Genomic DNA, 27,931 nt, shown 5'->3' with positions numbered 1-27,931 from the left:
TATTTAGGTGCTCTCTGGGCAAGTTCACCACCGGGCACTAGAAGGCTGAGCCTCACGTAACCAGATTCTGGGGGGGCGGGGCCTTCCCGGGGATCTCAAGGCCATGTCCACAGCCCTTGGCCCTGGGGCTCAAGGACTGGGCAGCTGAGGGTTAATGCCGAGTGCTTCCATTGTGGCTTTTCGATTCCAGGCAGGTGAGGGTTAATGTGGGAGCCTCACGCTGCAGCCTGTGAGCCTCCCTCCACGTCTGAGTCACTGGCACTTTGCAGCCTTAGAGGGGCCGAGACTAAACAGCCCCTAGGACTCTGAGCTTTGTTCTCTGCCTGCCTGTCACCCATCCATTCTTCCTTTCTCCAAGCTCTCCTCACCTTTCTTCCACCAAGCCATCAAAGCCCTATGCCCCGCTCTGGGGTAAACCAACCTATCAACCCAACTCCAGCCCCACTTCCTCCAGGAAGTCTTTCCTGATTGCTCTGGCCTCAGAATCCGTCTCTTGTCTTTCCAGCAGCAGGAGAGCCAGGCACTGGGATGGACAGTGGTGAACCAAAGCAGATAGTCTCTCTCAAGTTGCTCACCTGTGGGGGCCAAGATCAGGACCCAGGCAATCATATCACCATATGAAATGTGCAAAGATTGGAGGTAGGGTGGCTCAGAAGACCCAACTCAGCCATGGGAGTCAGCGAGGCTTCCTTTAAGAGACCTGAAGGATGAGATAGTTGGGCCTGTCAAGGAAGATACTGGATCCCTAGCCAAGGAGGCAGAGTGCAAAGGCCAGGCAGGGGTCACAGCAATTCCGCTCCTAGATATCTACCCAGGAGAAATGAAAACATATGGCCACACGAAACTTGTACACAAATGTACACAGCAGCGTGATTCATAATAGCCAAAAAGTGGAAACCACCCAAATGTCCATCCACTGATGAATGGAAAAACAAAATGTAGTATATCCACACAACATAGAATATTATTCAGCCATAGAAAGGTGTGAAGTACTGGCCAGTCGTGGTGGCTCACACCTGTAATCCCAGCACTTTGGGAGGCCAAGGCGGGCTATTACTTGAGGTCGGGAATTCGAGACCAGCCTGGCCAACATGGCAAAACACTGTCTCTACTAAAAATATAACAATTAGCCAGACGTAGTGGCAAGCACCTGTAATCCCAGCAATTCAGAAGGCAGGAGAATCGCTTGAGCCCAAGAGGCGGAAGTTGCAGCCAAGATTGTGCCACTGCACTCCAGCCTGGGTGACAGAGGGAGATTCCATCCGCCCTCCAAAAAAAAAAAAAAAAAAGAAAGAAAGAAAAAAAAAGGTGTGAAGTACTGATACGTGCTACAATATGGACAAACTTGGAAAATATTATGCCCAGTGAAAGAAGCCAGTCTCAGACAAATATTATATGGCTCCATTTAGATGAAATGTCCAGAATAGACAAATCCATAAAGAGACAAAGCAGACTTGTGGTTGACTCGGCCCGGGAGTGGAGAATGGGGAGTGATTGCTATTGGCAAAGGGTTTCTTTGGGAGATGATAAAAAATATTCTAAAGTTAGATTCTAGGCAGAGTGCGGTCCTGCCTGTAATCCCAGCACTTTGGGAGGTCGAGGCAGACAGATTACTTGAGGCAAGGAGTTCAAGACCAGCCTGAGCAACATAGTGAGACCCCACCATCTCTACCAAAAAAAAAAAAAATTAGCCAGGTGTGGTGGTACATGCCTGTAGTCCCAGTTAGGAGGCTGAGGTGGGAGGATTGCTCAGGAGGTTGAGGCTGTGGTGAGCCATGATCACACCACTGCACTCCGGCCAGGGTGACAGAACAAGACCCATATAAAAAAAAAAAAGTTAGATTATAGTGATGATTGCACAACTGTAGATATTCTTAAAACCATTGACTTACACACTTTAAAAGGACAAATGTCAAGGTATATGGATTATGTCCCAATAAAGCTATCTTTAAAAAAAAGGCCAGGGATCAGGAGAGCCCTGAGGCAGTTGATTAAGGCCAAGGATCCATCACAGGTTGATTCTACATGCTTTATCCTCATTCCACACCCAATACAAGACTGCAAAATGTTAAATGAAGTCTTTCCCTGCCCAGGTGGAGACCTCTCGGTGCATAGTGGGAGGCCTGAAGGCCCCGAAATAGACCCATGTCAGGGTATGTGTGTCAACACCTGCCATCTGGGTGTTTATTTTCACAGTCCAGGCTGTTTGGACAAACGGATCAGAATACCCAGGTTTGCCCGTGCATGTCAGTGTGCTTGTGAATGAAAGACACATTGAAGGAGCGCCAGCTGTTCAGGGATCTGGCTGGGCCAGGGGTGTGTGAGGACTGGGGGAGGGAGGGTGTTCCAGTTATTTATGTTGCATTGCAGATCACCCCAAAACTTATCCCTCACACTTCCGGGGTCCTCAGGGCTCATCGAGGGCAGGTCTTGCACAGCGTTTCCCATACAGTTGCAGTCAGCTCATGGTGGTGGCTGAAATTGTCTAGAAGGCTTTCTTGAACATATGGCTGGCACTGGACGCTGGCTGTCAGCTGGAACCTCAGCTGGAATTGTCAGCTGGAACACCTACCTGAGACCATTCCTTGTAGCCTGGGCTTCCTAGTGGCATGGCACAGGGTTCCATGAGTGAGCATTTCAAGAGAGGCCAGTGGAAGCGTTATCATCTGTTTCAGGCCCTTGCCTTGGGAGTCACATAATGTCACTTCTGTTGTAGTCACAGAGGGGTGTCACTGTCACATAGTAGGAAGAGCATGTGGGATGGAAGATACTGTGATGGCTGTCTTTAGAAAATACCATGTGCCACAGGGGGTTGATATGGAAACATATCAGGATCTTGAGGGATCCCCTCAAGGATCTCCTGGTTAGAGGCAGGTGTGGCTGACTCCAGTGTCAAACCTCAGGCATGGAGTCATGGCCATGAGTTTGAATCCCAGCAGCTGAGCAGCTGCCTGGGTGAAATTACTCAATCCTTTGGCCCTCGCTCTCCTTCTCTGCAAAATAAGATAGACTTAGTATTTGCTTTATGGGATGGTTGTGAGAATCCAATGAGACAGAATTCAGTGAGACTGTAAAGTGCCAGGCAAGTGTAGACAGCAGGGCTAGTGTATAATTGCTATTTTTTTTTTTTTTTTTTTTTTTGAGACAGAGTCTCGCTCTGTCGCCCAGGCTGGAGAGCAGTGGCGCGATCTTAGCTCACTGCAAGCTCTGCCTCCCGGGTTCACGCCATTCTCCTGCCTCAGCCTCCCGAGTAGCTGGGACTACAGGCACCTGCCACCACGCCCCGCTAATTTTTTGTGTTTTTAGTAGAGACAAGGTTTCACCATGTTGGCCAGGATGGTCTCGATCTCCTGACCTCACGATCCACCCGCCTCGGCCTCCCAAAGTGCTAGGATTACAGGCATGAGCCACCGCACCCGGCCATATAATTGCTATTTTTTAAGTTCCAGGGTTGTGGTCACTCTGATGCAGGGATGGTCCCTTTCTAGGATCAAGATACCCAGACTTCTCTAGCTCTTCCAGACAGCCTCAGACACCTCCCTCAGCTCTGACCCTGTGCTGAAGTATGTGTGGGTGTGTGTTGGAGGGTGGGAGGTGGAGGACTAAGGGTCCTGTGAGGACCACTGATGCCTCTGGCCCCAGGCTCCTAACCAAGGGGACCCCAGTTGGCCTTTCTTCCCTGGGGAAAGCTCCTCTACTGTTCTCTCCTTCCCAGGGCAAAGGTCTCTTTCTGGGCAGCTAGGTTGGGGTGTGTGTGGGATGAGCTGCCAGGTGTGGCTTCCAAGGGCCAAGGGGAGGGTTCTTCACTGGGGTGATTGGGAGACAGGACAAAGATCAGCAGTCCCTGGAACATCCTGAGCCTTGCCCCGGGATGAGATGATCTTTACCAAACCAGCCACTGAATGGTCTTTCCTGGAAGCTCTGGATGTGCCTAGAGTGCATCACAGCTCCTCAGACCTAGCTTTGGCCATGAAGGGTAGGGTTGGGGGCAGAAGCAGAGCCCAAGAAGGGTGCACAGCCCTCCTGCGTTCCTGAGGGCCCCTCTCTCTCCAGGGAACACACAGACCCGCAGGCCAGTTAAATCTCCAGTCCAGGACCACCCCAAGGTCACCCTTTCCTTTTGTTCCAGACTTGGAGTCTGAGCCCCACTAAATACTCACTGTGTGACCTTAGGCAAGTCATGTTCTCTCTCTGTGTCTCGGTTTCCTCTTCTGTAAAATAGAGGAGATTGTTGCTGTGATTGTGGGGCCTAGAGTACATCACAGATGGCGATGCTCTACAGAAATAACCAGGCAGGGCAGGTGGCTGAGGATCCAGAACTCTCCCCAAGGGAGTGCAGAAATGAGCCATAAGATCATCTTTGCAGCTGAAGAACATAGGTCCTCGTGCCTAACCTCCTTTTGCTCATCCCCTCACTATACAGATGGGAAAACTGTGGGTGTCACAGGAGTGACCTGGGTTTGATTCCTGGTGCCACCAGTTACCAGCTTTGTACCTTTGGGAAAGTTAGGAAAAGTCTCTGGAGTTAGTGTCCCTCTCTGAGGAGGGTCATGGGATCCTCAGGACAAAATAAGGGGTGCAGGTGCAGGTGCAAAGGCTTGCCCAGCCTCTCCAAGAGACGGCATACTCCAGACCAGTGGGTCTCCACTGCGGCTGCACACTAGAATCACTCAGGGAGCTTTCTAAATACTCTTTTTCCCACCCCCCAAGACAGGGTCTTGCTCTGTCCTCCTGGCTGGAGTGCAGTGGCATGATCTTGGCTCACTGCAGCCTCCACCTTCTGGACTCAAGTGATCCTCCTACTTCAGCATCCCCTCCACCCCCCACCCCGAGTAGCTGGGACTACAGGTGCACGCTACCACGCCCAGCTAATTTTTGTGTTTTTTTGTAGAGACAAGGTTTCGCCATTTTGCCCAGGCTGGTCTCAAACTCCTGAGCTCAAGTGATCCTCCTGCCTCAGCCTCCCAAAGTGCTGGGATTATAAACGTGAGCCACTGCACTCAGCCCAAATGCTCCTTTTAAAAACAGTGATTTTTAAAAGCTTCCCAGGTGATTCTAATGTGCAGTCAGAGTTGCGATCCACTCATCTACAGTCTTGCTAAGCTAAGTATGGCCCAGAAACAGGGCCATCACTTGGGGGCTTCTTAGAAATGCAGAATCCCAGGTGTCTGGAGCTGTCTGGAAGAGCTGGAGAAGTCTGGATATCCTGCCCCAGACTTGCTGAACCAGAATCTGCATGGTGACAAGATCCTGACACCCTTACAATTTCTGTAACTGCAGTTTTACAGCTTGGGAACCACTGGCTGGACAGGTGTGTGTTTAGGGGAAGGATAGAGGAGGCAATTTAACAGCACCTGAGGCATGTGAAGGAGGTGAAAGGGGAGTCTGTGACTTCCATCAGAAAGATGGACATTCAGACACAATGGACTTTGGGGACTTGAGTGGGGGGGAAGAGTGGGAGAGGGGCGAGGGATAAAAGATTACAAATATGATGCAGTGTATACTGCTCGGGCGCTGGGTGCACCAAATCTCGCGAATCACCACTAAAGAACTTACTCATGTAAACAAACACCACCTATATCCCAATAACTTATGGAAAAATAAAATAATAATAATAATAAATAAAACTAAAAAAGAAAGATGAACATTCAATTTGTACAATTATAAGATGAAGGCCAAGGGACAAAGTAGCAAAAGGAGATTCTCCCAGTCTTGCAGATAGACGCGGGTACTTACCAGCCTGATCGCATTCTCAGTGCGAGGGCTCACATGCAGAGACGGGGAGCTTCCATTGGATCATACTGCTTGCCACCCCATAACCTTGCTTTTCTTTGAATTTTATTTGTTTTCATGTATATATTTAAACTGAGCCTACTTTGGGGAGGAAGGGGGCAGGGAGGCTGTACTCCATCCGTGTTGGATAGAAAAACAGGCCGGGCATGGTGGCTTATGCCTGTAATCCCAGCACTTTGGGAGGCAAAGGCAGGTGGATCACTTGAGGTCAGGAGTTTGAGACCAGCCTGGCCAACATAGTGAAACTCCGTCTGTACTAAAAATACAAAAATTAGCCAGGTGTGGTGGCGAACATCTGTAATCCCAGCTACTCGGGAGGCTGACGCAGGAGAATTGCTTGAACCCGGGAGGTGGAGGTTGCAGTGAGCCCAAATTACAGCACTGCACTCCAGCCTGGGTGACAGAGCAAGACTCCGTCTCAAGAAAAAGAAAAAGAAAAACCAAAAAACAGTTAAGGCCTCCAAGCAGGCAGGTGGCAAGAGAGGAAGTTTCTTAATAAAATGAACAAGGCGATTTCACACCAGCTTGATGTAGGCCCAGCCAGCTCTGCAATGCCGCAATACTATGGTTTATTTCAGGGAAGCTGCTGAAAGTTTCTTGGAGTGTAGAATTTGGGCAGATATGAAGGGGGAAAAAGGAGAAGAGAGAAGTAAAATGGCTAAGCGGCAAATGAAAATAGTGTCCTTGAGCTCCGGGGCCCCCTGTCCCCCATGGCCAGGTGCCTCTGGTTGGTACCCTCTGCTCCTTCCTCAGCCTTGGCTCCCCTGCCAAGCCATTTCCAGGCTTTGAGGGACTCATCCTTCATTCTTGGGCAAGGAGAGGAGGCAATGCAACCCCTCTAGTGTGAAGGTGATCTTGGGCACACTGAAGGCCAAGGTCAACTTGGCATCATGTCCCAGGAAAGGGAGACAGAATTTCGGGCCCAGGGTTGCCGGGTAAACTTCTTGGATCCTCTTTCTGCCTACTTTTTCCCCCATGACCAGGCTGACAGGCCCATTTGGTGCTAGGTGTGCCCTGACCCTGGCCCGGTAAGGGTGGCCCTGTGTGAAGTATGGGTGCTCGGCACTTGGCTGGAGGACTTTCTCCTCATGCTTGGCAGGGGGTCGGGAACAACCTGGAGGGCTGCAAAGGTCAAGGCCAAGCCATCCAGGTGAGCCACTGGTAGGCTGGGACATCCCAAGCTACTAGGCCAGGTGGGAACAGGCCCTAGCATCGCCTCCTAACTTCCTTCTGGGTCCCACAGTGAAGGGGTTATCTCATAACTCGCCAGTGGGCTAGCCTGCCCTCCAGTGGTGGTCAGCTGTAACTGCACCCTCCCGACCTGGTTTTTCACAATGGGGTGGGAGGCTCCCCCTAAGATCAACTTGTTTTAACTACACGAGGGAGAGAGGATGCTGATCTGTCATTTTGGGCATCTCTTCACGTCATATGATATTCGGCTATAAAAAGAGAGGAGAACTAGGATAACTCCTTTTTTTTTTTTTTTTGCCGGTAACTTTACTCGTCTTGCTGTCCTGACCTCTCCAACAGTCTTAATGTGTGTGTGTGTGTTGGGGGGTGGCTGCTAACCCACATACCTCAAAGACAGGTAGCAAAGGGTTAAGTCACATTCTATTCCGTGCCTGTCTGACTTCCAAAGCCATGTTCCTCTGGTACAACATACCCATGCAAACTCTCTAGGCCAGGGTCAAAGAGCAGCAAAAAGTGGGGTCAGGTGGGGTGTCAAGACAATGGGGAGTGGTGGGGACTGCAGCAAGCTGAGGCATGTGTGCACATCTAAAAGGCACAGTCATGTGACTCTTTAGTGGGAGTGCTGGATTAGCACTTAAAAGCAAGCAGAATCTGAATTTTTATGTAAAATTCCCGATTTTGAATACTGACAATGAATTCAGAAAGTAGTTTCAATGTTATGCAAGTCAAACAAAAAATGTTTCTAACATGCTGAGCTTCTACAACACCCTCATGTTGCAGGCGAGGTCTGGAGAGAGGAGGTAACTTGCCCATGGCCACGTGACTAGAGACAAGGCCTGAGCTGGGAACCCATGTCTTCTGACTCCCAGGCCGGTGCTCCACTCAGCACACCTCTCTGTTGTTTGCGCTGCTGTCCAGTCCTTACGGCAGGGGGTGAACCACTTCTGACTTCAGTGGGGTAACAGGAAACATTGGATTCAGGCTAGAGGTGGAATACCATCGTGTTTATTGATCAAACTTGGCTTCGAGTGTGACAGAGCCATTCTTGGTTCTCCTTGGAAGTAACAAGAACACTGGGTAACATGTGAAGTGCATGGAGACCCACCTGAATCCCATCAAAGTAGTAGCTGGACCCAGTAGCCTAGCTTATTGTCTTGGCAGTGCCCCCTACCCAGTACCGTTAGACCTGGCTTTGTCCCTTACACGGGACAGACTGGGCTTCTCCACTCCCGCCAGGCTGGCCCTACCACCACCTGTCCTTGGAAGCTAGTATGTAAGTAAGGGAGGGGTCATCAAGTTTATAGATGGGTAGGCTGAGGATTGAGGCAGGAGGGGACTTCATGGCTGAGTCCCCGGCTTGTCCCAGAGCCCTGGCCCTTGAGCCCCTGGACTGGTCAGTGCATGGACACTCTCCCCTCCCAGCTCGGGCGGAAGACTTTTCCTGACTTAGCTGCTCCATACATGCAATCTATAAATATGTATTTGCTTTAAAAATTAATAAATTAGATCTTGGGCCAGCCTGAGGTCATCTGGCCAGCCATGAGTCCTGTGACATGGATATTTGTCACATGTCCTATATAGACCAACAATCGTGTATCCTGCCACTTGGGATGCCAGGACCCATGCCATAGAACACGCACCACATTGACTTTCATGCAATGCCACATGTCAAGGGGTCACACTGCCACATAAAACCGTATGTGTCATGCATTGTCATGACACCCTCATTGTGTGTCGCATGTCCCCAATTGATCACACATATCCCACGTAATGCAGGGTACTCCTTTGTCCAGACCCAGCTCCTGGTTCCCAAAAAAGTTCTCCCTGAGGACTGCAGCAGGACACACATATCCTTTCTCCTGGGTGGAGTGCAGAGCGCCCTGCCGAGGCTCTTCTTTCCTGAGTCATTTATCCCAGTGGGTGAAAGGTGGATCATTTGGGTGCATCACTTGGCTGGATTCCAAAGGTCTTGAGGGGGCCATCAAGTACCCCAAGGGGCCTGGGGCTGGTTGTCAAAGAAGGCAAAGTCCAGCCTCGGCTCCTGGCTCTTCAGGCGCTGGGCCATGTCGCAGGGAATGGGGTTATTCCAGAGGCTGTGGGGCACAGATATAGGCACTCATTCATCCTCCCATCTCTGCTGTCTGTCGTATCTGCAGATTGGGAGGCTGAGGCCCAAAAAGGTAGAGCTGTGCCTAGAGTTACCTGGCAGAGGCAGGTGTTAGACCAGCATAGCTGACCTAGGGAGAGGGTGTCCCCCACACCTGCCTCCTGAGTCTTCCAACTCAACCTTCCTCCCTGGGAGATAGTGATGCCAGCTAAGGCCACGCTCATATGACACATTAGTGCAAATAAGGAAAAGACCCTCTTTCTTCAACATGTTTTACTGCCATCTGTCTGAAATTGTCATAATATATGATTTTGGTAGAACAAGGTACTTTACTCTCATCTGCTAGAAATCTAGCAGGTTGACAATGTGAATGGTGCCCCTTAGGTGTAATGCCCTTGTGCAGTGCACAACCTATACAACTGTATGTGATGGCTCTGATTATAGCTGCCATTTTAAGTGCTTACTATGTGCCAGGCATTGGGTTCAGTGCTTTATATGCTCATTTAGTCCTTACAGCTCTCTGAGGTAGATACTATCAGTATCCCCATTTCACAGATGAGAAAATTGGGGTTCAGGGAGGTTGAGTTATGGCTACAAAGTTACACAATTGGCAAGTGGCAGAGCTGGGGTTTGATCCAAGTCTGCTTGTTGCCAAATTCTTGGTGGAGTGGTCCGAGTCTCCTTTGATAATCCCCAACCCAGGCCCTGCCGCCTCCTCCAGGGAGTCCCATTAGATCTGGGGGTTGGTGTAGCCTCCCACCCACCATCCCCACCCCTGCAGGCCTCTGTTACCGGATGACTTGGATGCTAGACCCCTGCGCCAGTCCTTCAGCCAGGAGACAGGCCCCCAAAGCGGTGATCTGATTCTTCTCCAGGCTTCTCAGTGGATGGTGAGGGGAGGGGAAAGAGAAACACGGCCATGAGAATGAGTGTGAGAGTTTCCTAGGTCCCTTCCTCAGGCCAAGGTCGGGGGACACAGTCTCCTACACTACCTTCTCAGAGAACCCAAAAGACAACAGGGGACTTGTGGCAGGTGCAGCAGGAAGCTGAAGGCTAGAATCCCGGGGGAACTAAGCCTGGCAGGGGCTTGGAACAGGCCAGAGTGTGCAACTCAAGGAAGGGCTTTCTGGGAGGCAGGGGACTGACCCAGTGGCCTCTTGGTGTTCCCGGGATGTAGGTCCCCCTTCAGCCCGTCCCATTCCTCCCCTGGTCCCTCATACTCCACTCTCTTCAGCCGGCCCATCTGCGGCAGCACCTGGGCCAGCTCGGCAGCCGCCTCATCCCCGAGGAGATTCCAGGACAGCCTGCAGGATAGGGGTCCCAAAGTCAGCGGCAGGAGAGCAAGGAGGTCGAGGGGTGGAGACAAGGCAGTGAGTGGGGAGAGCGGGGGGCCGATCGTGGGGGCAAGGGTTTTCAAGAGAGGCCACCTGATAGGGTGCTTGTGTGTCCTCCCCTGAAGACGTCAGGGTGCAGGTTACCTTCCTCCCTGCTCCCCTCCCCGTCAAGTTTGGATCACGACATTGTTCACAAGATGTTGCCATTTTTGCCACATACATGTACCTCCTGTATTTAGGATGCATCATATTTTTCTTTAAATCGGCCCCCTCTTTTTTCTTACTTTAAAAAATTAATCTTGGCTGGGCGTGGTTGCTCACGCCTGTAATCCCAGCACTTTGGGGGGCCAAGGTCAGGTGTTTGAGACAAGCCTAACCAACACGGTGAAATCCTGTCTCTACTAAAAATACAAAAATTAGCTGGGTGTGGTGGTGGGCACTTGTAATCCCAGCTACTTAGGAGGCTGAGGCAGGAGAATCTCTTGAACCCGGGAGGTGGAGGTTGCAGTGAGCCGAGATTGCACCACTGCACTCCAGCCTGGGCAACAGAGGGAGACTCCATCACAAAAAAAAAAAAAAAAAAAAAATCTTGAAAGGAAACATTTATTACTACTATTTCAGTGGAAAACTTGTGTTACAGACTCCATATAGAAGGTAGTTACAAAAATAAATATAGTACAAACAATGGTATTAACGTCTAGTTGGAACATATGTCCTTCCTAAGATGTTGGGTTTTTAACCCTTCTGGTTAAAAAGGGAGAATCCAGTGTTAGGTGTTAAAGGTGAATTACCACTGATCTGAGACTTTCGCTTTGGTGTAATGAGAAGGGTTAAGACCTTTAGGATGCAAACTAAAATCATCTCGTAATCACTTGTGTCCTGTTCTTTAGGAAACAGCTTTGTCCTCCATACCATGGTTAGGGTCCCAGGCTAGTCCTAGAATTCTAGTTTACTCATGAGGCAGCACTGCAAGGCCCCAAGGTCTGGGGGATTCTGATTGCTAAGAGACAGCCAAGCACGCCCAGCCAGCAGGTCTGGGGGTGGCTTTCTCCTGGCTTTAGCCACTGTTTCTACCAACAGTGGTTCATAAATGGAGGTTTCATCAAGCAGGCAAGGTGGTCTATCCAGTTGCCTCCCAAAAGGAAGGTTGGACCAAAAACCTTTAAAGATCATCTGGCCCACCTCCCCTCCCACCACTCTACAAATGGGGAAAAAGGCAGGAGAAGGTAAACTGTTCTACCCAACATTACCTGCAGCTCGAGTGTTAAAATGTCTTTGAGAGGATGTCTGAGTATGAATGATCGTCCCCATTTACAAATGGGAGGACTGGCCAGAGAGGATGGGAGCAGCTCCAGGCCACACAGCAGGCTGGAGCCAACTCCCCCGACCCCTCCCCACTTTTCCTTTTCCCAGCCAGCTCAGGGCTCTTCCAATCACTCACAAGATTACTTCCAGGGCAGGGCATCTTGTGAAGCTGGAGGTGAGGAGCTTGGCAGTCTGGTTGTCAATCTTACAGGAAACCAGGCTGGGGATGGAGAAGGGCGTGGGATGGGATGGGGGGTGTTTGAGTCAGGGGATCTAGCAGGTCCTGTCTCCCACAGTCAGCACAGGAGGGAGCAGAGCCGCCAGGATCTGGGGTAAGCTAGGAGTTTTAGGAAAGACTTCCTTTCTTGAGCCAGGCCCCCACCATCCCCGGGGCTTCTATCACTTCAAAGGCCTCCCCAGGTGTTAGGCTCAGTCAGAGAAGGGCTGCCCTCAGCCTGCCACTGGTCCCCCAGGCAGGCAGGGGAGGCTACTTACTCTATCTGCCTGAGCAGCGGGAGCTCCTTACAGAAACGCAGGACCCCTCCAGCCAGGTTGTTTTCCGCCAAGCTGCAGTGTAGGGGAGATACCTGTGAGAGGAACCCCCACACCCGCCCAGGACTGTCCCCATGCCTGGGCTGGGCAGCCCCTACTTACCTGATCTCTTCCAAATGGGGGGATCCATCCAGGGCCTGGGCCAGGCTCAGGGCCCCACCTGGGCCCAGATGGCTGAACGGTAGGCTGGGGAAAGAGGAGAGGGTGAGAGGAGCCTGAGGGACTGGTGTTTCCAGAGCCCCACCCTCAGCCTTGTCTCAGGCTGCAGCACCAGCCCATACACAGTCTCTGGCTAATTCCCCATCCACACAGGACCTGGGTGGGTATCAAGGACCCTGGCTTTGGGGTCTGAGATCCCAAATTCAACACCCGGGTCCTTCGTGTATGAGTAAGGAAAATTCTCCACACCTCTCCTGGGCTTCATTCCCTTGCCTGGAAAAGGGAGCACATAAAAGTCCCAGCACCAGCCGGACATGGTGGCTCACGCCTGTAATCCCAGCACTTTTGGAGGCTGAGGTGGGTGGATCACTTGAGGCCAGGAGTTCAAGACCAGCCTGGGCAATATGGTGAAATCCCGTCTCTACTAAAAATACAAAAATTAGCTGGGCATGGTGGCACATGCCTGTAATCCCAGCTACTCTGGAAGCTGAGGCACAAGAATTGCTTGAACCCGAGAGGTGGAGGTTGCAGTGAGCCGAGGTTGCACCACTGCACTCCAGCCTGGGCGACAGAGAGAGACTCCATCTAAAAAAAAAAAAAAAAGGTCCCAGCACTCTGGGGGCTGCCTGAGGCTGCAATGAGGCCATGGACTTCAATTGTGAAGTGCTGAGGCCACGTTGATTGGCACTGTGCTCCTGCGAAGCCCTCTGCCAGGATTTCTCATTCACCCTCAGGGACCCGCTCACAGGGCACACTGAACTGGGATCATTGTATTTCTTTTGCACGTGAAGAAACTGAGGCTGAGAAGGGGCAGGGGTTTGGCCAAGGTCAGGCAGGGGCCAGTGGCAGAACCAGGACTAGGCTGGGCCTCCTGATTTTCTTGCTGCAGACGTCAGAGGCAGGGAAGGAACAGGAAGGAGAGTGGGTACATGCCATAGCTTGACTTGGGGCAGGGCAGCTCAATTGATGGAGGCCTGGACCCCCCCCCCACTGCTCCTGGGGACCCTCCTCCCCACCAGCCCTGCATGGTGTGGGCATGGGGCCACTCACTGTAGGACCCTCAGGTGCTGGGGCAGCTCCTGAGCCAGCCCCAGGGCTGTGGGATCCCCCAGGGCATTGCAGCCAAGCCTGGAAGAGGAGAGGAATGAGCATTGAGTACTGGGCTGGCCCACTCGGGACCCCCGCCCTGCCCTGTGCCCACTGCGGGAGAGGAGGCCAGGTGGGCCTGGGGGCACAGAGGGCAGAGGCCACCTGGGCAGACACTCACATCAGCTCCTCCAGGTGCCTGCAAAGAACGAGAGACTCCGCCAACTGCACTCCCCCGGCTGAGCTGATGCTGTTCACTGAGAGGCTGTGGGAGGGGGGCAGCCATCAGGTCCTCTGATGCCCCCTCTCCCCAATATCCCAGCACATCTGCTGGGGCTGCCACCCCTGCTTCAGGGCGCTAAGAGACAATCCCCCCACACCACACACCTACCCAGAAAATGAGGCAGAAAGGCCCAGAGAAGAGCAGGGGCTGGGGTGGCTTAAGGTCCCACAGTGAGGGCCAGGAGGTCACTGCGCCCCACTGCCTGGACACTGAGGTTGGTGCAGGGTAGATTTTATCATGCTGGCCTGAGCTAGGGGCCAGTATCTCCTAGGACCATGGTGTGACCCCTGTGGCCCTCCTCTGTGGGGCTGGCCACTCACTCTATCTTTCTGAGCTCTGGCAGCCCGGGCAGGATGGTAGCTAAGTGCTGGACACCGGCATCTCCAATCTGGTTGTGGCTCAAGCTTGGGGGAGAGAACAGCTTCATCAGCCTTCTGCCATCTCATCTTGTCCACACCCCACTCCCAGAAAAAGAAGGGGAGGCTGAAGTCCCAGGAAGGGCCTCGGCTTACACAGAGAGCCCCATCACCCCATGTTGAGTGACAGCTCCTAACCCTTGGCTTCTGTTTAGGATGTTCTCCCCATTGTCTGACCTAAATCCCTCTTGCTGCAATTGCCACTCTTACATCCTGTCTTTGGGTCCCCCAAGCTTCTAGGCCCCAGGTTGTTTACACAATGTAGAAGTGGGTGAAGGAGATGAGACGAAGAAGCAAAGGGTGTGCTCAGGTAGCCCCTTGCCCTTGTCATCTTTCCCGGACAAAATTGTCCTGGGTCTCGGGGCAGGATGGGCAACTCACTCCAGCTCCTCTAGGCTGGTGGCAGCCCTGAGAGCCTCAGAAAGGTGGCGGCAACCAACATCACCGATACTGTTCCTGTTCAGTCTGGAAAAGCAGAGAATAGACCAAGAGGCTTTCAGGAGCTTAAAGGCCTTTGCAGGTGCTGTGTTAAGAATTCTACAGTCTGCAAAGCCTTACACACCTAGGAATTCATATGCTAGTAGCAAAACTTCTGGGGGTCATGGCAGGTGGGGGGTGGTGAGCAAGGTAGGAATTATTGTCCCCAATGTCCAGGTGAGAAAACTGAGACCCAGCAGTGAACTGTGACTGGCCAGAGACTTAGGGACTTGCAGGCTGGGTGGAAACAAATCCAGAGCCCCTGGCCCAGGAACAGTCTCTACATTTCTTTTTCAAGCTTCACCTCAGCCTCTGTGTCAGGGATCTCTGGGCTGGCCCGGCTGAATGCCAATTTCACGTGGGATTCTCTGATTCACGCACATCAGTTCTCAGGGGCATATCATGTTCTCATCTATGCAAATGGTAGGTTTTTCCTTAAACCCAGGGTGTTGTCTTTACTGAGCCCTGACCTTGCTCTGCCTGGGTAGGAAAAACCAACAAACAGCTGAGGCAAATGGTCTTAGCCCCTTGGGAAGTATTTGTTTGCATGTTGCTTTTACTTTCTTTTATTTTGCAAATTAAATTTTAACGGGGCTGGGCGCCGGTGGTTCACACCTGTAATCCCAGCACTTTCGGAGTCTAGGCAGGTGGATCACTTGAGGTCAGGGGTTCGAGACCAGCCTGGCCAACATGGTGAAACCCCATCTCTACTAAAAATATACAAAAATTAGCTGGGCGTGGTGGTGCACACCTGTAATCCCAGCTACTTGGGTGGCTGAGGCACCAGAATCGCTTGAACCCAGGAGGCGGAGGTTGCAATGAAGTGAGATCATGCCACTGCACTCCAGCCTGGGCGACAGAGTGAGACTCTGTCTCAAAAAATAAAAATAAAATAAAAATAAATACATTTTAATGGATCACCTTTCAGTAAATTAATTTTGAGTGAAATGGTCCAATATGATATAACCTCCTGGAACTCTCTAACCTCATTTCGTACCTACTCTGCTCTGCCCAAGGTGGGGGGTAGGAGGTGTACTTGAATATAAACAAAGCAATGCTTTGTGTCACTGCTTGGATTTGTTTTTAGTCACAAGATTTCATGTTTTGAAAAATCACATTGAAAGTAAGTGTCATGTTTATTTATCCTAGCGGCAGGGAGTGAAATCACAAAGGGAGTATAGGAAGGCCACCCCATCTGAATCTAGACCCACACTACTCAAAGTGCAGACTGTGGCCCCCAGAATTGATACCACCCGGAAGCTTGTTAGAAGTGCAGAGTCTGAAGCCAGGCGCGGTGGCTCACGCCTGTAATCCCAGCACTTTGGGAGGCCGAGGTGGGCAGATCACCTGAGGCTGGACGTTCAAGACCAGCCTGACCAACATGGAGAAACCCTGTCTCTACTAAAAATACAAAAATTAGCCGGGCGTGGTGGCACATGCCTATAATCCCATCTACTCGGGAGGCTGAAGCAGGAGAATCGCTTGAACCCGGGAGGCGGAGGTTGCAGTGAGCTGAGATTGCGCCATTGCACTCCAGCCTGGGCAACAAGAGCGAAACTCCGCCTCAAAAACAAACAAACAAAAAAAGAAATGCTGAGTTTGGGTGCAACGCCTTAGGCCTGTAGTCCCAGCTACTTAGGAGGATGAGGCAGGAGGATCACGTTCGCCCAGGAGTTTGAGGCTGCAGTGCAACATGATTGCACCTGTGCATCACCACTGTACCCCAGCCTGGGCCACATAGTGAGGCCCCAACTCAAAAAAAAAAAAAAAAAAAAAAAAAAAAAAAAGCACAATCTAGGCAGAATTCCAGACCTGGGGAATCAGAATGAGCATTTTAATAAGAGCCCAGGGTGAACTGTGTGTGCCTCAAGAGTTGTTCTACGACGTGGGCCTAAGCCCTTTAGGCCACTTTTGTAACCAGGAGGAAGCTGATGGCATTAGAAGGCAAGAGCAGTGGGCACTCACCTGGGAGGGCGAAGGGATGGGCCTGGGAGGGAGCCGCAAAGGATCCCCTGGGAGGTGCCCTCAGCGCTTCCCTGGATGTGATCCCAACTGAGTGGAAAGTGTTTCTTCCCACTCATTCCCATGGGGCCACTCGGTCACTCACCTGAGGCTCTGCAGGCGGGTCATGTGGCTTAGTCCATGAGTAAGGAAGGCCAAGGTGGAGCTGTTCAGCAGAAGGTGACTGAGGCTGGAGAAGAGGCGGCCAGGTGAACTTGGCATCTGGGGGTGGGGCACTGTCCAGTCTGGGGGTCTGAGGCCTCTGTGCTTAGCAAGCCTAGGGACCTCCAAGACAGCCACTTATATCCACACAGTGTAAAAATTCTACAAAATGAACTGTCCTGGGAGGTCCAAATGCTGTTTCTCTGCATGAATTACTGAGGTCAGGCAGGCAGCAGTTCTATGTTCTGAACCACACGGACCCAGACTAATGATCAGTAATAATGGCAGTCACATATTGATCATAAATTGTGGGCCAAACTCAGGGCTTGGGGCCATCTGGAAAGGTGGGTTTATTATCATCCCCATTTTACAGGTGAGGAACACCAAGGTTCAGAGAGTTAGAGAACTTGCTTAAGGTCATACACAAAGTGGCTGCTTCAGGAACAGGACCCAAAGCTATAGAACTCCTATTCCTGAGCCCCAACCATATGTGACTCAGGCGATTGTACTTCTAGAGGCCCCCAGCCTAGGCAGGAGAGGAGAATAACAATAGCTAGCACTTATAGAGTGTGAACTCTGACCAGACTCTAAGAATGTAACACATATTATCTCATTTAATCCTCACAACCACCCTAGCAGGGGAGATTGCTCTTATCCTCAAAGTTAAGATGAGGAGGCCAAAGAACAGAGAGGCAGAGGGACTGGCACAAGTTCACACATTAAGAAACAGAACTGGCTGGGCGCGGTGGCTCATGCTTGTAATCCCAGCACTTTGTGAGGCCAAGGCGGGTGAATCACCTGAGGTCAGGAGTTCGAGACCAGCCTGGCCAACAAAGTGAAACCCCGTCTCCACTAAAAATAGAAAAATTAGCTGGGCCTGGTGGCGCGCGCCTGTAATGCCAGCTACTTGGGAGGCTGAGGCAGGAGGGTTGCTTGAACCTGGGAGGCGGAGGTTGTAGTGAGCCAAGATTGTGCCACTGCACTCCAGCCTGGGCAACAGAGAGAGACTGGGTCTCAAATAAATAAATAATAAAATAAGAGGCAGAAGCAAAAGATGGTCAACTGTCTTGGTTGGCTCAGAACAGAAGGGTTTTCCTGGATGTGGGAATTTGGGTGCTAAAATGGGGAAAGCTCCAAGCAAACTGGAAGTGTCAGTTACCCTACCCAGAGCTGAACCCAGGCAGTGAGGCTCCTAACTAGGGTCCATGCTCCTACCCACTCCATCACAGGTAGACAGCTGGAAGAAGCTGACTGGATTTGAGGGTAACTGCCTGTGGGGATTTACACTTGGAAATGACAGATCTGAGATGGGAAGAGATCTCCGGGCACTGACGATCCATCCCCTTCCTTCGGACAGGGATGATATCATTATGCCCAGTTTACAGATAGGGCAACTAAGGCAGCAGGAGATAAGGAGCAGCACTTGGTGCCTGGGAAATCAGGAGGAAGAAAAAGGCCCCCAGGGGCATGGATGAATCTGTCCTGTCCCCGGCCCAGGTGCCCAGCTCAGTACATATTCGTCGAATGCATGAATGAGCCAATGAATGACCTCACTGGGCCTCCAATCCCCTGAATAAAAGCTTCCAGAAGGCTGAGCCGAGATGCAGGTACATGGAGAGTGGGCAAAGAAACAGACCAGTGAGACGACAGGAGGGCCCTGTGGTCAAAGGTCTCTGTAATCCCTCTTCTCCTTTTACCTGATCCTCTCCCCAGGAGAAGCAAAGAGGGACAAGTGGAAGAATTTCAATGTTAAGGGGCAAAAAGTCAAAAGGCTACTTTCAAGCTGAATTCAAAACATATGTAGAAAAAAAAAATCTGGAGAAAAATTTACAAACCGTTCAACAGAAGTTTTCTCAGGGGATGTCATCTCCAGGGCATTTCGTGTTATTTGTTACATATTTCTAGAATGATGGAACTTTTTATAGCCAGTGTGTATTTTTGGTCATCAGAAAAAGTTAAGAGATGAAAAGCAGAAGATATTCTGTTAAATTTTCTGTCCAGATACTGTCTAAACAGGAATCTGTGCAGGACGGGGACCTGTCTTTTAGACTGAGGCTGTTTCTGGCATTTCTAAGAATTTGATGACTTCAAATTATGGGGGAGAGTAGTAAAAGCTGCCAGTTACCAAGGAAACAACTGTAGACAAATGTAGTGGACATCTGTAGATTTTTTTCTGCCCAGAGTTTCTTTCCTCTTCCGTTACTCACACCCTGAAATACCACCCCTCTAAGTCCAGAAGATAGGGTGTGCATGCGCCCAGGTCTGGCCAGTGATGAGAATATTTTGTGCTCACAGCCACAGTGATTGCTTTAGAGTGGGGCAGGTGACCCAAGCTAGCCCAGTAAGACTCAATCTAGGACCTTTTGTTGTAACCACAGGGAGAATGGTACTCCCTTTCCACTAAGCTGAGAGAAAGTAAGCCTGCAGGTGCAGGGACGGCCTGCCTGAGAAGGAAGCCAAGGTGGACAGAGAAAGAGTAAGGGCCAGAGTGAAGTATGTGAGAGAGAAGCCTGACAAATACAGAACCCCTGGATCCAGCTGTGCCTGAAGTCAGTGGCCTCGTAATTTTCCATGACATAAGCCAATACATTTCTGTCTTGGATTGCTTTGAGTTGTGTATTCTGTTTCCTATGACCAAGGTTCTTGCTGGCACTCAGAGCCAAAATAGAAAGTAAAAGGTCATGTAAGGGCATTCAGCTCACCTGGGTCCATCCAGAAACACGGCAGTTTGTGTTCACAAAACATGCAAAGGTTCCTAGGCATGCTACTCACTGACCATGCGGTACTAAGCACCATCACCCCTCACTCACTCCTTTCCCCATTAACCACTATCACCCCTCACTCACCCCTTCCCCATTAACCAACCCCACCACTCACTCACAACCCTTCCTCGTTAACCACCATCACCACTCACTCACAACCCTTCCCTATTAACCACCCCCACCCCTTACTCACCCCCTTTCCAATTAACCACCATCACCACTCACTCCCTTCCCTATTAACCACCCCCACCACTTACTCACCCCCTTCCCCATTAACCACCATCACCACTCACTCACAACCCTTCCCCATTAACCACCATCACCACTCACTCACTCCCTTCCCATTAACCACCATCGCCACTCACTCACCCCCTTCCCCGTTAACCACCACCACCACTCACTCACCCCTTCCCCATTAACCACCACCACCACTCACTCACCCCCTTCCCCATTAACCAACCCCACCACTTACTCACAACCCTTCCCCATTAACCACCACCACCACTCACTCACCCTCTTCCCCATTAACCACCAACACCACTCACTCACCCCCTTCCCCATTAATCACCATCACCACTCACTCACAACACTTCCCCATTAACCACCATCACCACTCACTCACAACCCTTCCCCATTAACCACCATCACCACTCACTCACCCCCTTCCCCATTAACCACCATCACCACTCACTCACAACACTTCCCCATTAACCACCATCACCACTCACTCACAACCCTTCCCCATTAACCAACCCCACCACTCACTCACAACCCTTCCCCATTAACCACCACCACCACTCACTCACCCCATTCCCCATTAACCACTCCCACCACTCACTCACCCCCTTCCCCATTAACCAACCCCACCACTCACTCACAACCCTTTCCCATTAACCACCACCACCACTCACTCACCCTCTTCCCCATTAACCACCAACACCACTCACTCACCCCCTTCCCCATTAATCACCATCACCACTCACTCACAACACTTCCCCATTAACCACCAACACCACTTACTCACAACCCTTCCCCATTAACCACCATCACCACTCACTCACCCCCTTCCCCATTAACCACCATCACCACTCACTCACAACACTTCCCCATTAACCACCATCACCACTCACTCACCCCCTTCCCCATTAACCACCATCACCACTCACTCACAACCCTTCCCCATTAACCAACCCCACCACTCACTCACAACCCTTCCCCATTAACCACCACCACCACTCACTCACCCCATTCCCCATTAACCACTCCCACCACTCACTCACCCCCTTCCCCATTAACCAACCCCACCACTCACTCACAACCCTTCCCCATTAACCACCACCACCACTCACTCACCCCATTCCCCATTAACCACTCCCACCACTCACTCACTCCCTTCCCCATTAACCAACCCCACCACTCACCCACTTCCACCATCCATTAACCAACCCCACCACTCACCCACTTCTACCATCCATTAACCACCCCCACCACTCACTCACCCACAACCACCATCACTACTTACTCCAGCCTCTTTAGCATCCATTTCCCCTCAAGGGTCCTCATCAGCGCCTTGGTGCCCTCCTCATCAAATTGATTGTTAGACAAGCTGCAGAAGACCAGGCAGAGGCAAGGGTTAGTGCAGCTTGCCCAGCCCTGGAGCTGAGCTGTCCTGTCAGCTCCCCTCTCCTGCTCTGTCCCCTGGGAGGCCAACTCTGCATCTGCATGCCCTGGGCCACCCTCGCTGTCCAGGTTCCACATGGGTATCCCTGGCCCCAGGGCTCAGGCTCTGGGTAGGCATGATAGTCACAGCTGGCCCAGCTGAGAAACTATGCCCTGGATGAAGGTTGCAGAGAGAAAGCTGGGGGACTAGGGACATACACACACACACACACCCCCTTTTGTTCTTCAGCCCTCTCCGTAGCCTGACTCCCACAGCCAGCCCAGCAGAGCAAGGCTCATGAGCCCCATTTTCGTAGATGAGGCAATCAAAGCCCAGGGTGGAACAGCCATGCCCACAGCCCCTCTGTGAGTCAGTGGCGAAATTCAGACCAAAACTGTGGTGATCTTCCTTCCCCAGGCCACACCCAGAACTGCTGCACTTCATCAGGGGAAGGGTCATTGGTTGAAGTCTCATTGCCTGCCCTCCCAAATGCCCTGCTCTCTTCTCCACCCCTCACCCTCAGCTGGGCCACTTGTCCCCGATCCCTCCACTCTGCAACTCACTCCAGCTCCTCCAAGTGGTGGCAGTGGCCCAGACCAGATGCCAGGTGGGCGAGGCCCTCGGTGCTCACACAGCTGGAGGTCAGCCTGGTGGGGGTCAAAGGGCAACAGGTCAGGCAGGAGCCGCCCTGGGTCTTGGGAGCTCTGAATGCTGGTGGCAGAGGGCAAGGATGTGGGGTGGGGATGTGGGGGGCAATGTGAGGAGACCTCCTTCCCTTCGTAAATCTCTTCCACCATGAACTCATTAAGCCACCATAGAGCTTGGAAGCAGAAGCATGGACTAGTTCAGTATTTCCTAAACCACAATCATTAAGGAAGCAACTTCACAACTTAAGCCAGAATTAGGTATCACTGTAGTTTAGCTAGTTACTGTTGTTTATCACAAACTCTGCATCTTTAAAGCAAATACTGAAGAAGTGTCAAAGATCTCTCTGTCCTAAAGAGTTTCTTCCTTTTTAAACATTTATTTTATTTATTTATTTTTTGTAGAGATGGGGGTGGTCTCGCTATGTTGCTCGGGCTGGTGTCGAACTCCTGGGCTCAAGTGATTTTTCCTCCTCGGCCTCCCAGAGTGCTGGGATTACAAGCTTGAGCCACTGTGCCCAGCCCAAGAGTTTCTTCTTGGTGTAATCAGTTAGATGGAAATAAAATGTAAAGTTAGGAAAGCTACATTTTGCAACTGTCATACTGATTCATTGATTTAAGTAAGATTTATTAACGGCTGCTAAAATTTGCCAATGAGAGTTTGAGGAAGACCAGGATATTTACATAATCTTAAAGTAACTCCCCACATAATCTATGTTGATTACAAAGGGAAAGTTAGTAACTTTGCAAGTGGAGAGACCTGGCAGACACCACTGTCATAGGTGATCACAGTTAACATCACCAGCCCGAGGACTCCGACACATCATGTGCCCCGATGGAAGGCACGAGAACACAGCATCACCTGTGTGATATTCCTGCCCAAAGGGCAGACTCTAACTCTAAACATAAGGAAACATCAGACAAACCCAAGTGGAAGGACATTCTATAAAATAACTGGCCTGTAAATGTCAGAGACAATGCTATGAAAGACAAAGAAGGGCCAAGGACGTGTTCCAGATTGAAGAAGACACTAAAGAGATGACACTAAATGAGACGTGTGATCCTGGATTGGATCCACAACTGGGAAAAAAATGCAATAAGAAACATTATTGGGAGAACTGGTGAGATTGGAGTATAAACTGTAGTTGAGATAATAGTAGTGTATCAATGTCACATTTCCTGGATTTTATAATTTTACTGGATTATGGAAGAGAAAGTCCTTATTTTTAGCAAATTCGCTGAAATGTTAATGGGTAAAGGGACATGATTACAACTTACTTCTAAATGGTTCAGAAAAGGAGAGAAGGAGAGAGTGGAAGAAAGGAGGTGGGGAAGAAGGAGGGAGGGAAGAAATGAGCAAATGTGGAAAAATATTGGCAAAGGGTGAATTTGTTCTTTTATTTATTTATTTATTTTGGAAACAGAGCCTCGCTCTGTCACCTAGGCTAGAGTGCAGTGGCACAATCTTGGCTCACTGTAACCTCAGCCTCCCGGGTTCAAGCAATTCTTGTGCCTCAGCCTCCCAATTAGCTGGGATTGCAGGCATGCACCACCACGCCCAGCTAATTTTTTGTATTTTAGTAGAGACAGGGTTTCACCATGTTGTCCAGGGTGGTCTCGAATTTCTGGGCTCAGGCAATCCACCTGCCTCGGCCTCCCAAAGTGCTAGGATTATAGACATGAGCCACCACGCCCGGCTCTAAGGGTGAATTTGGGTAAATGGCACACAGCAGTTCTCAGTTTTCTTGAAACTTTGTGTTAGTTCGCAGTTATTTTAAAAGAAAAACAATGAAAGAGTGTTAAAAAGGGAACAACTTTCTTGCCATGTGGCTCAATGTTCCTAAGGTCATATTTACGACTGGGTACCCCTAAAAATCATCTCCAGGGCCACCTGTGGTTTCTGTCCACAGGGTGAGACACCGAGTCCTCTGAGCCCAGGGCTGGGAATAACGGGAGGTGTCAGGGCAGGGCAGAGCTGCAAAGGGAACTGAGTGAATGTCTTGTCTACATACCGAAATGTCTTTAGCTCAGAGAGGGACAGCAGGAGGCTCTGCAGCAGCAGGGAACTGGCATCATCGTCCTCACAGAGGTTAACCTGAGACAAGCTGAAAAGGTCCAAGGATATTCCAGAGGATTTCAGGCTGGACACACCTCGGAGGTCATCACATCCAGAAGGGGGTGCCAAGAGAGGAGAAGGGGCCACCCAAGAGCTCCCCTGAGCCACCCTGGGGCTCTCCCTCCCCTCCACTGGCCAAGTGTGATTTTCTTCTACACAAGGAAGTGAGAATGCCAGGGTCACACGTGGCCTGGAGTAGGCACCAGGGTCAACCAGAGAACTCAGGGCCCCACACAGAGTTTCCGGGCGCTGACCTGAGCTGCTGCAGCCTAGCACACGTCTCCATCAGCTGCCCGACAAGAAGGCTGTGGTGGGTCCCAAGGTCACAGTGAGCCAACCTGGACACAGACAGGGAGATGACAGTTTTGGAACATCTAGCCCAGTATGGGGGATTCAGTTTCTGCCTGCAAGGAGCTTATGGTGTAGGGGTAAATAAATGCTGATCAAATGAAGTCCTACAGTTTGCTATTCACTTATAAGAAATGCTAGGAAGCAGGAGTCCCGATGGGGCAGCTGGTATGGTTGTGCAGTTTGTTCACCGCACAAGGACACACAGCCAAGGAGGTGAGGTGAGGCTGAGATCCTACCATGCTCTATTTCCCAGAATGTACACATGCAGGGCTGCATCCACTCAAAAGGGTGACATTTTAATTTCCAAAACTGTGCCATATGGATTAGAGGTGCTGTGAATCCAGGGATCTATAAGAGTGGATAATGGAAGTGTTTGACCAAGTCCTGGGGTCCAGGGGCCTCCCTGAGGTGGTGGCATTTAAGCTGAGACCTGAGGGATGAGGAGGAGTTAGGCAGGTGAAGCAGGTAGGCGCGAAGAGAACATTCTGGGCAGAGGGCACAGCCTGTGCAAACGCCCTAAGGTCTAAGCAAGATGGTGATCAGGGAACTGAAAGTTCGTGGGGGTGACTGGAGCTGAGACTGGGGCCTGGGGTAGGGCTGAAGCACCTCAGAAGTGGGTTGGTCAGACCTTTGTAGGCTGTGTAAAGACTTCGAACCTCTAAGGTCTCTGGGCAGGGTGGTGAATATTGGTCAGAAGCAGCCCTGCCCCCTCGCCAACACCAGCCCCTGCCTTGGGGTCCCTGGTGCTGGGTCCCACCTGAGTGCCACAGCTTCTGGATTCTCTTCCTGGCGAGGAAATTCCAGCTGGACACAGAGCTGCTGCTGGGTCTCGGAGATGCTGAGGAGCAAGCAATAGCCAACGTGAGGCCGGGCAGCCTTCCCCGGAGGGCCCAGCTGGCACCCGGGCTGCCCAGCTCCAACTCTGAACTCTCAGACACTTTGCCTGGGTTCCCTTCTCCCCTGCCAGGGACCAGCTTAGGATCAGAAAGTAGGTGCTACCACGAGTCACACACAATACCCCAAGTTGTGCCTTTTCAACAATTTTTCTTTCTTCTTCTTCTTCTTCTTCTTCTTCTTCTTTTTTTTTTTTTTTTTTAAAGAAACAGGGTCTTGCTCTGTAGCCCAGGCTGGAGTGCAGTGGTGGGCACAATCATAGCTCACTGCAGCCTTGAACTCTGGGCTTCAGTGATCCTCCTGCCTCAGCCTCCCAAAGTGCTGGGGTTACAGGCGTGACACTGCGCCTGGCCCTTTTCAACAATTTAAAGTTAATAAGTTGATAAGCCTTTTCAGACCATGACAGAAAGCCATTAGAGGGATCCAAGGGCAGTTCCAGAATTTTCTGAGGGAGGGGCACAAGGACCACAGTGTGGTGGAAGGGTGGGGTAGGGGATGTGTCTGGAGTCTGCATTTGCACTCTAAGCTCGCTGCCTTCACTTGAATGTTATGTTCATGGGGTGCTTATGGGGAGAGGGCTATGGGAGATGATAAAGTCCCCAGAGCATCCCCTTGCTCACTCCTGGAAGAGAGAAGGAAGAAGCAGGGCAGGCTGTGTGGCTGGTGACAGCACAGCAGACATCTTTACAGGCTCCAGTTCTTGGAATCCTCCTAGCCCCACAAAGGGCTGTAATTCGACTCTTTTAAGAGCAGGAGGTTGAGGCCGGAGAGACACAGTAACGGGTTCCAACCAGTAAGTGACTGAGTTGGGATCTGAACATAGGTGAGTGGGATGCTAAAACCTTTGCCATAAGCTACTCTGTGTGTCATTGTGTTATTTCCGGTTGAAGAACCATAATGTGTGTTACTGCATCTGGGGGCCACTTCCAAGCAACCAGCGTGGACTCCCAGCCACGTCTGTCTGGATCCAACAGCCCTTTGTTTTGACTCTGGGAATGTCTTCCTCTGACACTGTGGCTTGACTACTACACTAGTCCCAACAAATGTGTAGCCCCTCACATATGCCCCAGGAGCTCCTGCTACCCTGGGGACATGGAGAACTGGCTGGTGCCACAGCTATTACCCCACAGGATGAGGGAAGGTCAAGGAAAAGTCCCAATGCTCATGAAAGATGAAGAATTCCAAGGGGGCCTGTTCTCTGGACTCACCTGATTTCAGTGACACTGCCTGAGGCCTGGGCGCAGACTTCTAACAGGGAGAGAACCCCAGCTCTGTCCGCCCACGGCTCCTGCACCCTGTCACAGAAGGGGACACAGATAAGGCCCCCCAGGGTAAGCAGCAGACAATCAGCACACATGACGGGGCAGGGGGAGGAGTGTCAAGGGGGAGCCTAGAGGCTTTTTGAGTTTTTTTTGCTCATTTTAAAACTATGAGATTATACAAGTAGGTGTCAATCTAAAAAAGGAAATTAATGTCACCCTTATTCCAACAACTATTATTGTGACAATCCAAACAGAAAATATTATTTTTAAATGATATTTTTATATTTTATTTTATTTTATTTTTGAGACAGAGTTTTGCTCTCGTTGCCCAGGCTGGAGTGCGATGGCATGATCTCAGATCACTGCAACCTCTGCCTCCTTGGTTCAAGCGATTCTCCTGCCTCAGCCTCCCAAGTAGCTGGGATTACAGGAATGCGCCACCACGCCCGGCTAATTTTTGTATTTTTAGTAAAGATGGGGTTTCACCATGTTGGTCAGGCTGGTCTTGAACTTCTGACCTCAAGTGATCCACCTGTCTCGGCCTCCCAAAGTGCTGGGATTACAGGCGTGAGCCACTGCACCGGGCCACTGATATTTTTAGATTTAAGAAAAGATTCACATAATGTTACATCACAAAGGTAAGGAAACCAAACTGTATATGAAACATGGTCCCAATTTTGCATTTTTAAAAAAGGAAAGTATCTGGAGAAAAAAGTATGGAAAGAAAGAGGGAGATAGAGATGTGTGGAAAGCATAGGAAAATATATTAAATGTTTATGGTGGTTGTTTAGTTGATAGAATTCTCACAAGTGATTTTTATTTTATGTCTTCTTTAATTTTTTATATTTTCTAAACTTTCTACAATGCATGTGCATTAATTTGAAGGTAGGAAAAAAAGAGAATTAATTCAAATATTACTGCTTTAAAGTTATGTTGAATTTTTAAAGCACTATTTTCTTTATGTATTTCTGGATTTTCTGCACATTTCAACAATGAGTAAATATTATTTTTTTATTTTTATTTTTTGTAGACATGGGGTTTTGCCATGTTGTCCAGGCTGGTCTTGAATGCCTGAGCTCAAACAATCTGTCCCCCTCAGCTTCCCAAAGTGCTGAGATTACAGGCGTGTGCCACTTCCCCCGGCCAATATTATTTTTAGACTAAGAAAAGTTTTATTTAAAAATGTTATTTTGGCTGGGTGCGGTGGCTCACGCCTGTAATCCCAGCACTCTAGGAGGCTGAGGCAGGGGGATCACGAGGTCAGGAGATCGAGACCATCCTGGCTAACACAGTGAAACCCCGTCTCTACTAAAAATACAAAACATTAGTCACGCATAGTGGTGGGCGCCTGTAGTCCCAGCTACTCGGGAGGCTGA

The 27,931-nt window shown here is 50.5% G+C and overlaps 1 protein-coding gene across 6 annotated transcripts in view; it reads right to left on the bottom strand.

The window, feature by feature from the left end:
* Window positions 1-7,973: 7,973 nt before the first annotated feature.
* The window catches only part of NLRC5 (NLR family CARD domain containing 5), a 95,326-nt gene continuing 75,368 nt past the window's right edge, over window positions 7,974-27,931 (bottom strand). For all 6 annotated transcript variants that reach the window (XM_054533942.2, XM_054533940.2, XM_054533941.2 and 3 more), the window contains 17 exons: window positions 26,502-26,588; window positions 25,157-25,237; window positions 24,303-24,386; window positions 23,945-24,037; window positions 21,852-21,935; window positions 21,151-21,234; window positions 16,811-16,894; window positions 14,608-14,691; window positions 14,131-14,214; window positions 13,709-13,792; window positions 13,492-13,569; window positions 12,385-12,468; window positions 12,226-12,297; window positions 11,867-11,950; window positions 10,312-10,395; window positions 9,884-9,967; window positions 7,974-9,077 (listed from right to left, as the gene is read on the bottom strand). In XM_054533942.2, the coding sequence (XP_054389917.1) occupies window positions 8,966-9,077; window positions 9,884-9,967; window positions 10,312-10,395; window positions 11,867-11,950; window positions 12,226-12,297; window positions 12,385-12,468; window positions 13,492-13,569; window positions 13,709-13,792; window positions 14,131-14,214; window positions 14,608-14,691; window positions 16,811-16,894; window positions 21,151-21,234; window positions 21,852-21,935; window positions 23,945-24,037; window positions 24,303-24,386; window positions 25,157-25,237; window positions 26,502-26,588 (1,447 nt within the window). In that variant the 3' untranslated portion in view covers window positions 7,974-8,965. The remainder of the gene's footprint in view (window positions 9,078-9,883; window positions 9,968-10,311; window positions 10,396-11,866; window positions 11,951-12,225; window positions 12,298-12,384; window positions 12,469-13,491; window positions 13,570-13,708; window positions 13,793-14,130; window positions 14,215-14,607; window positions 14,692-16,810; window positions 16,895-21,150; window positions 21,235-21,851; window positions 21,936-23,944; window positions 24,038-24,302; window positions 24,387-25,156; window positions 25,238-26,501; window positions 26,589-27,931) is intronic.

Source organism: Pongo abelii, chromosome 18 (assembly GCF_028885655.2).
Source record: "Pongo abelii isolate AG06213 chromosome 18, NHGRI_mPonAbe1-v2.0_pri, whole genome shotgun sequence".
Taxonomy (NCBI): domain Eukaryota; kingdom Metazoa; phylum Chordata; class Mammalia; order Primates; family Hominidae; genus Pongo; species Pongo abelii.
This window is presented reverse-complemented; position numbering and strand designations above follow the sequence as displayed.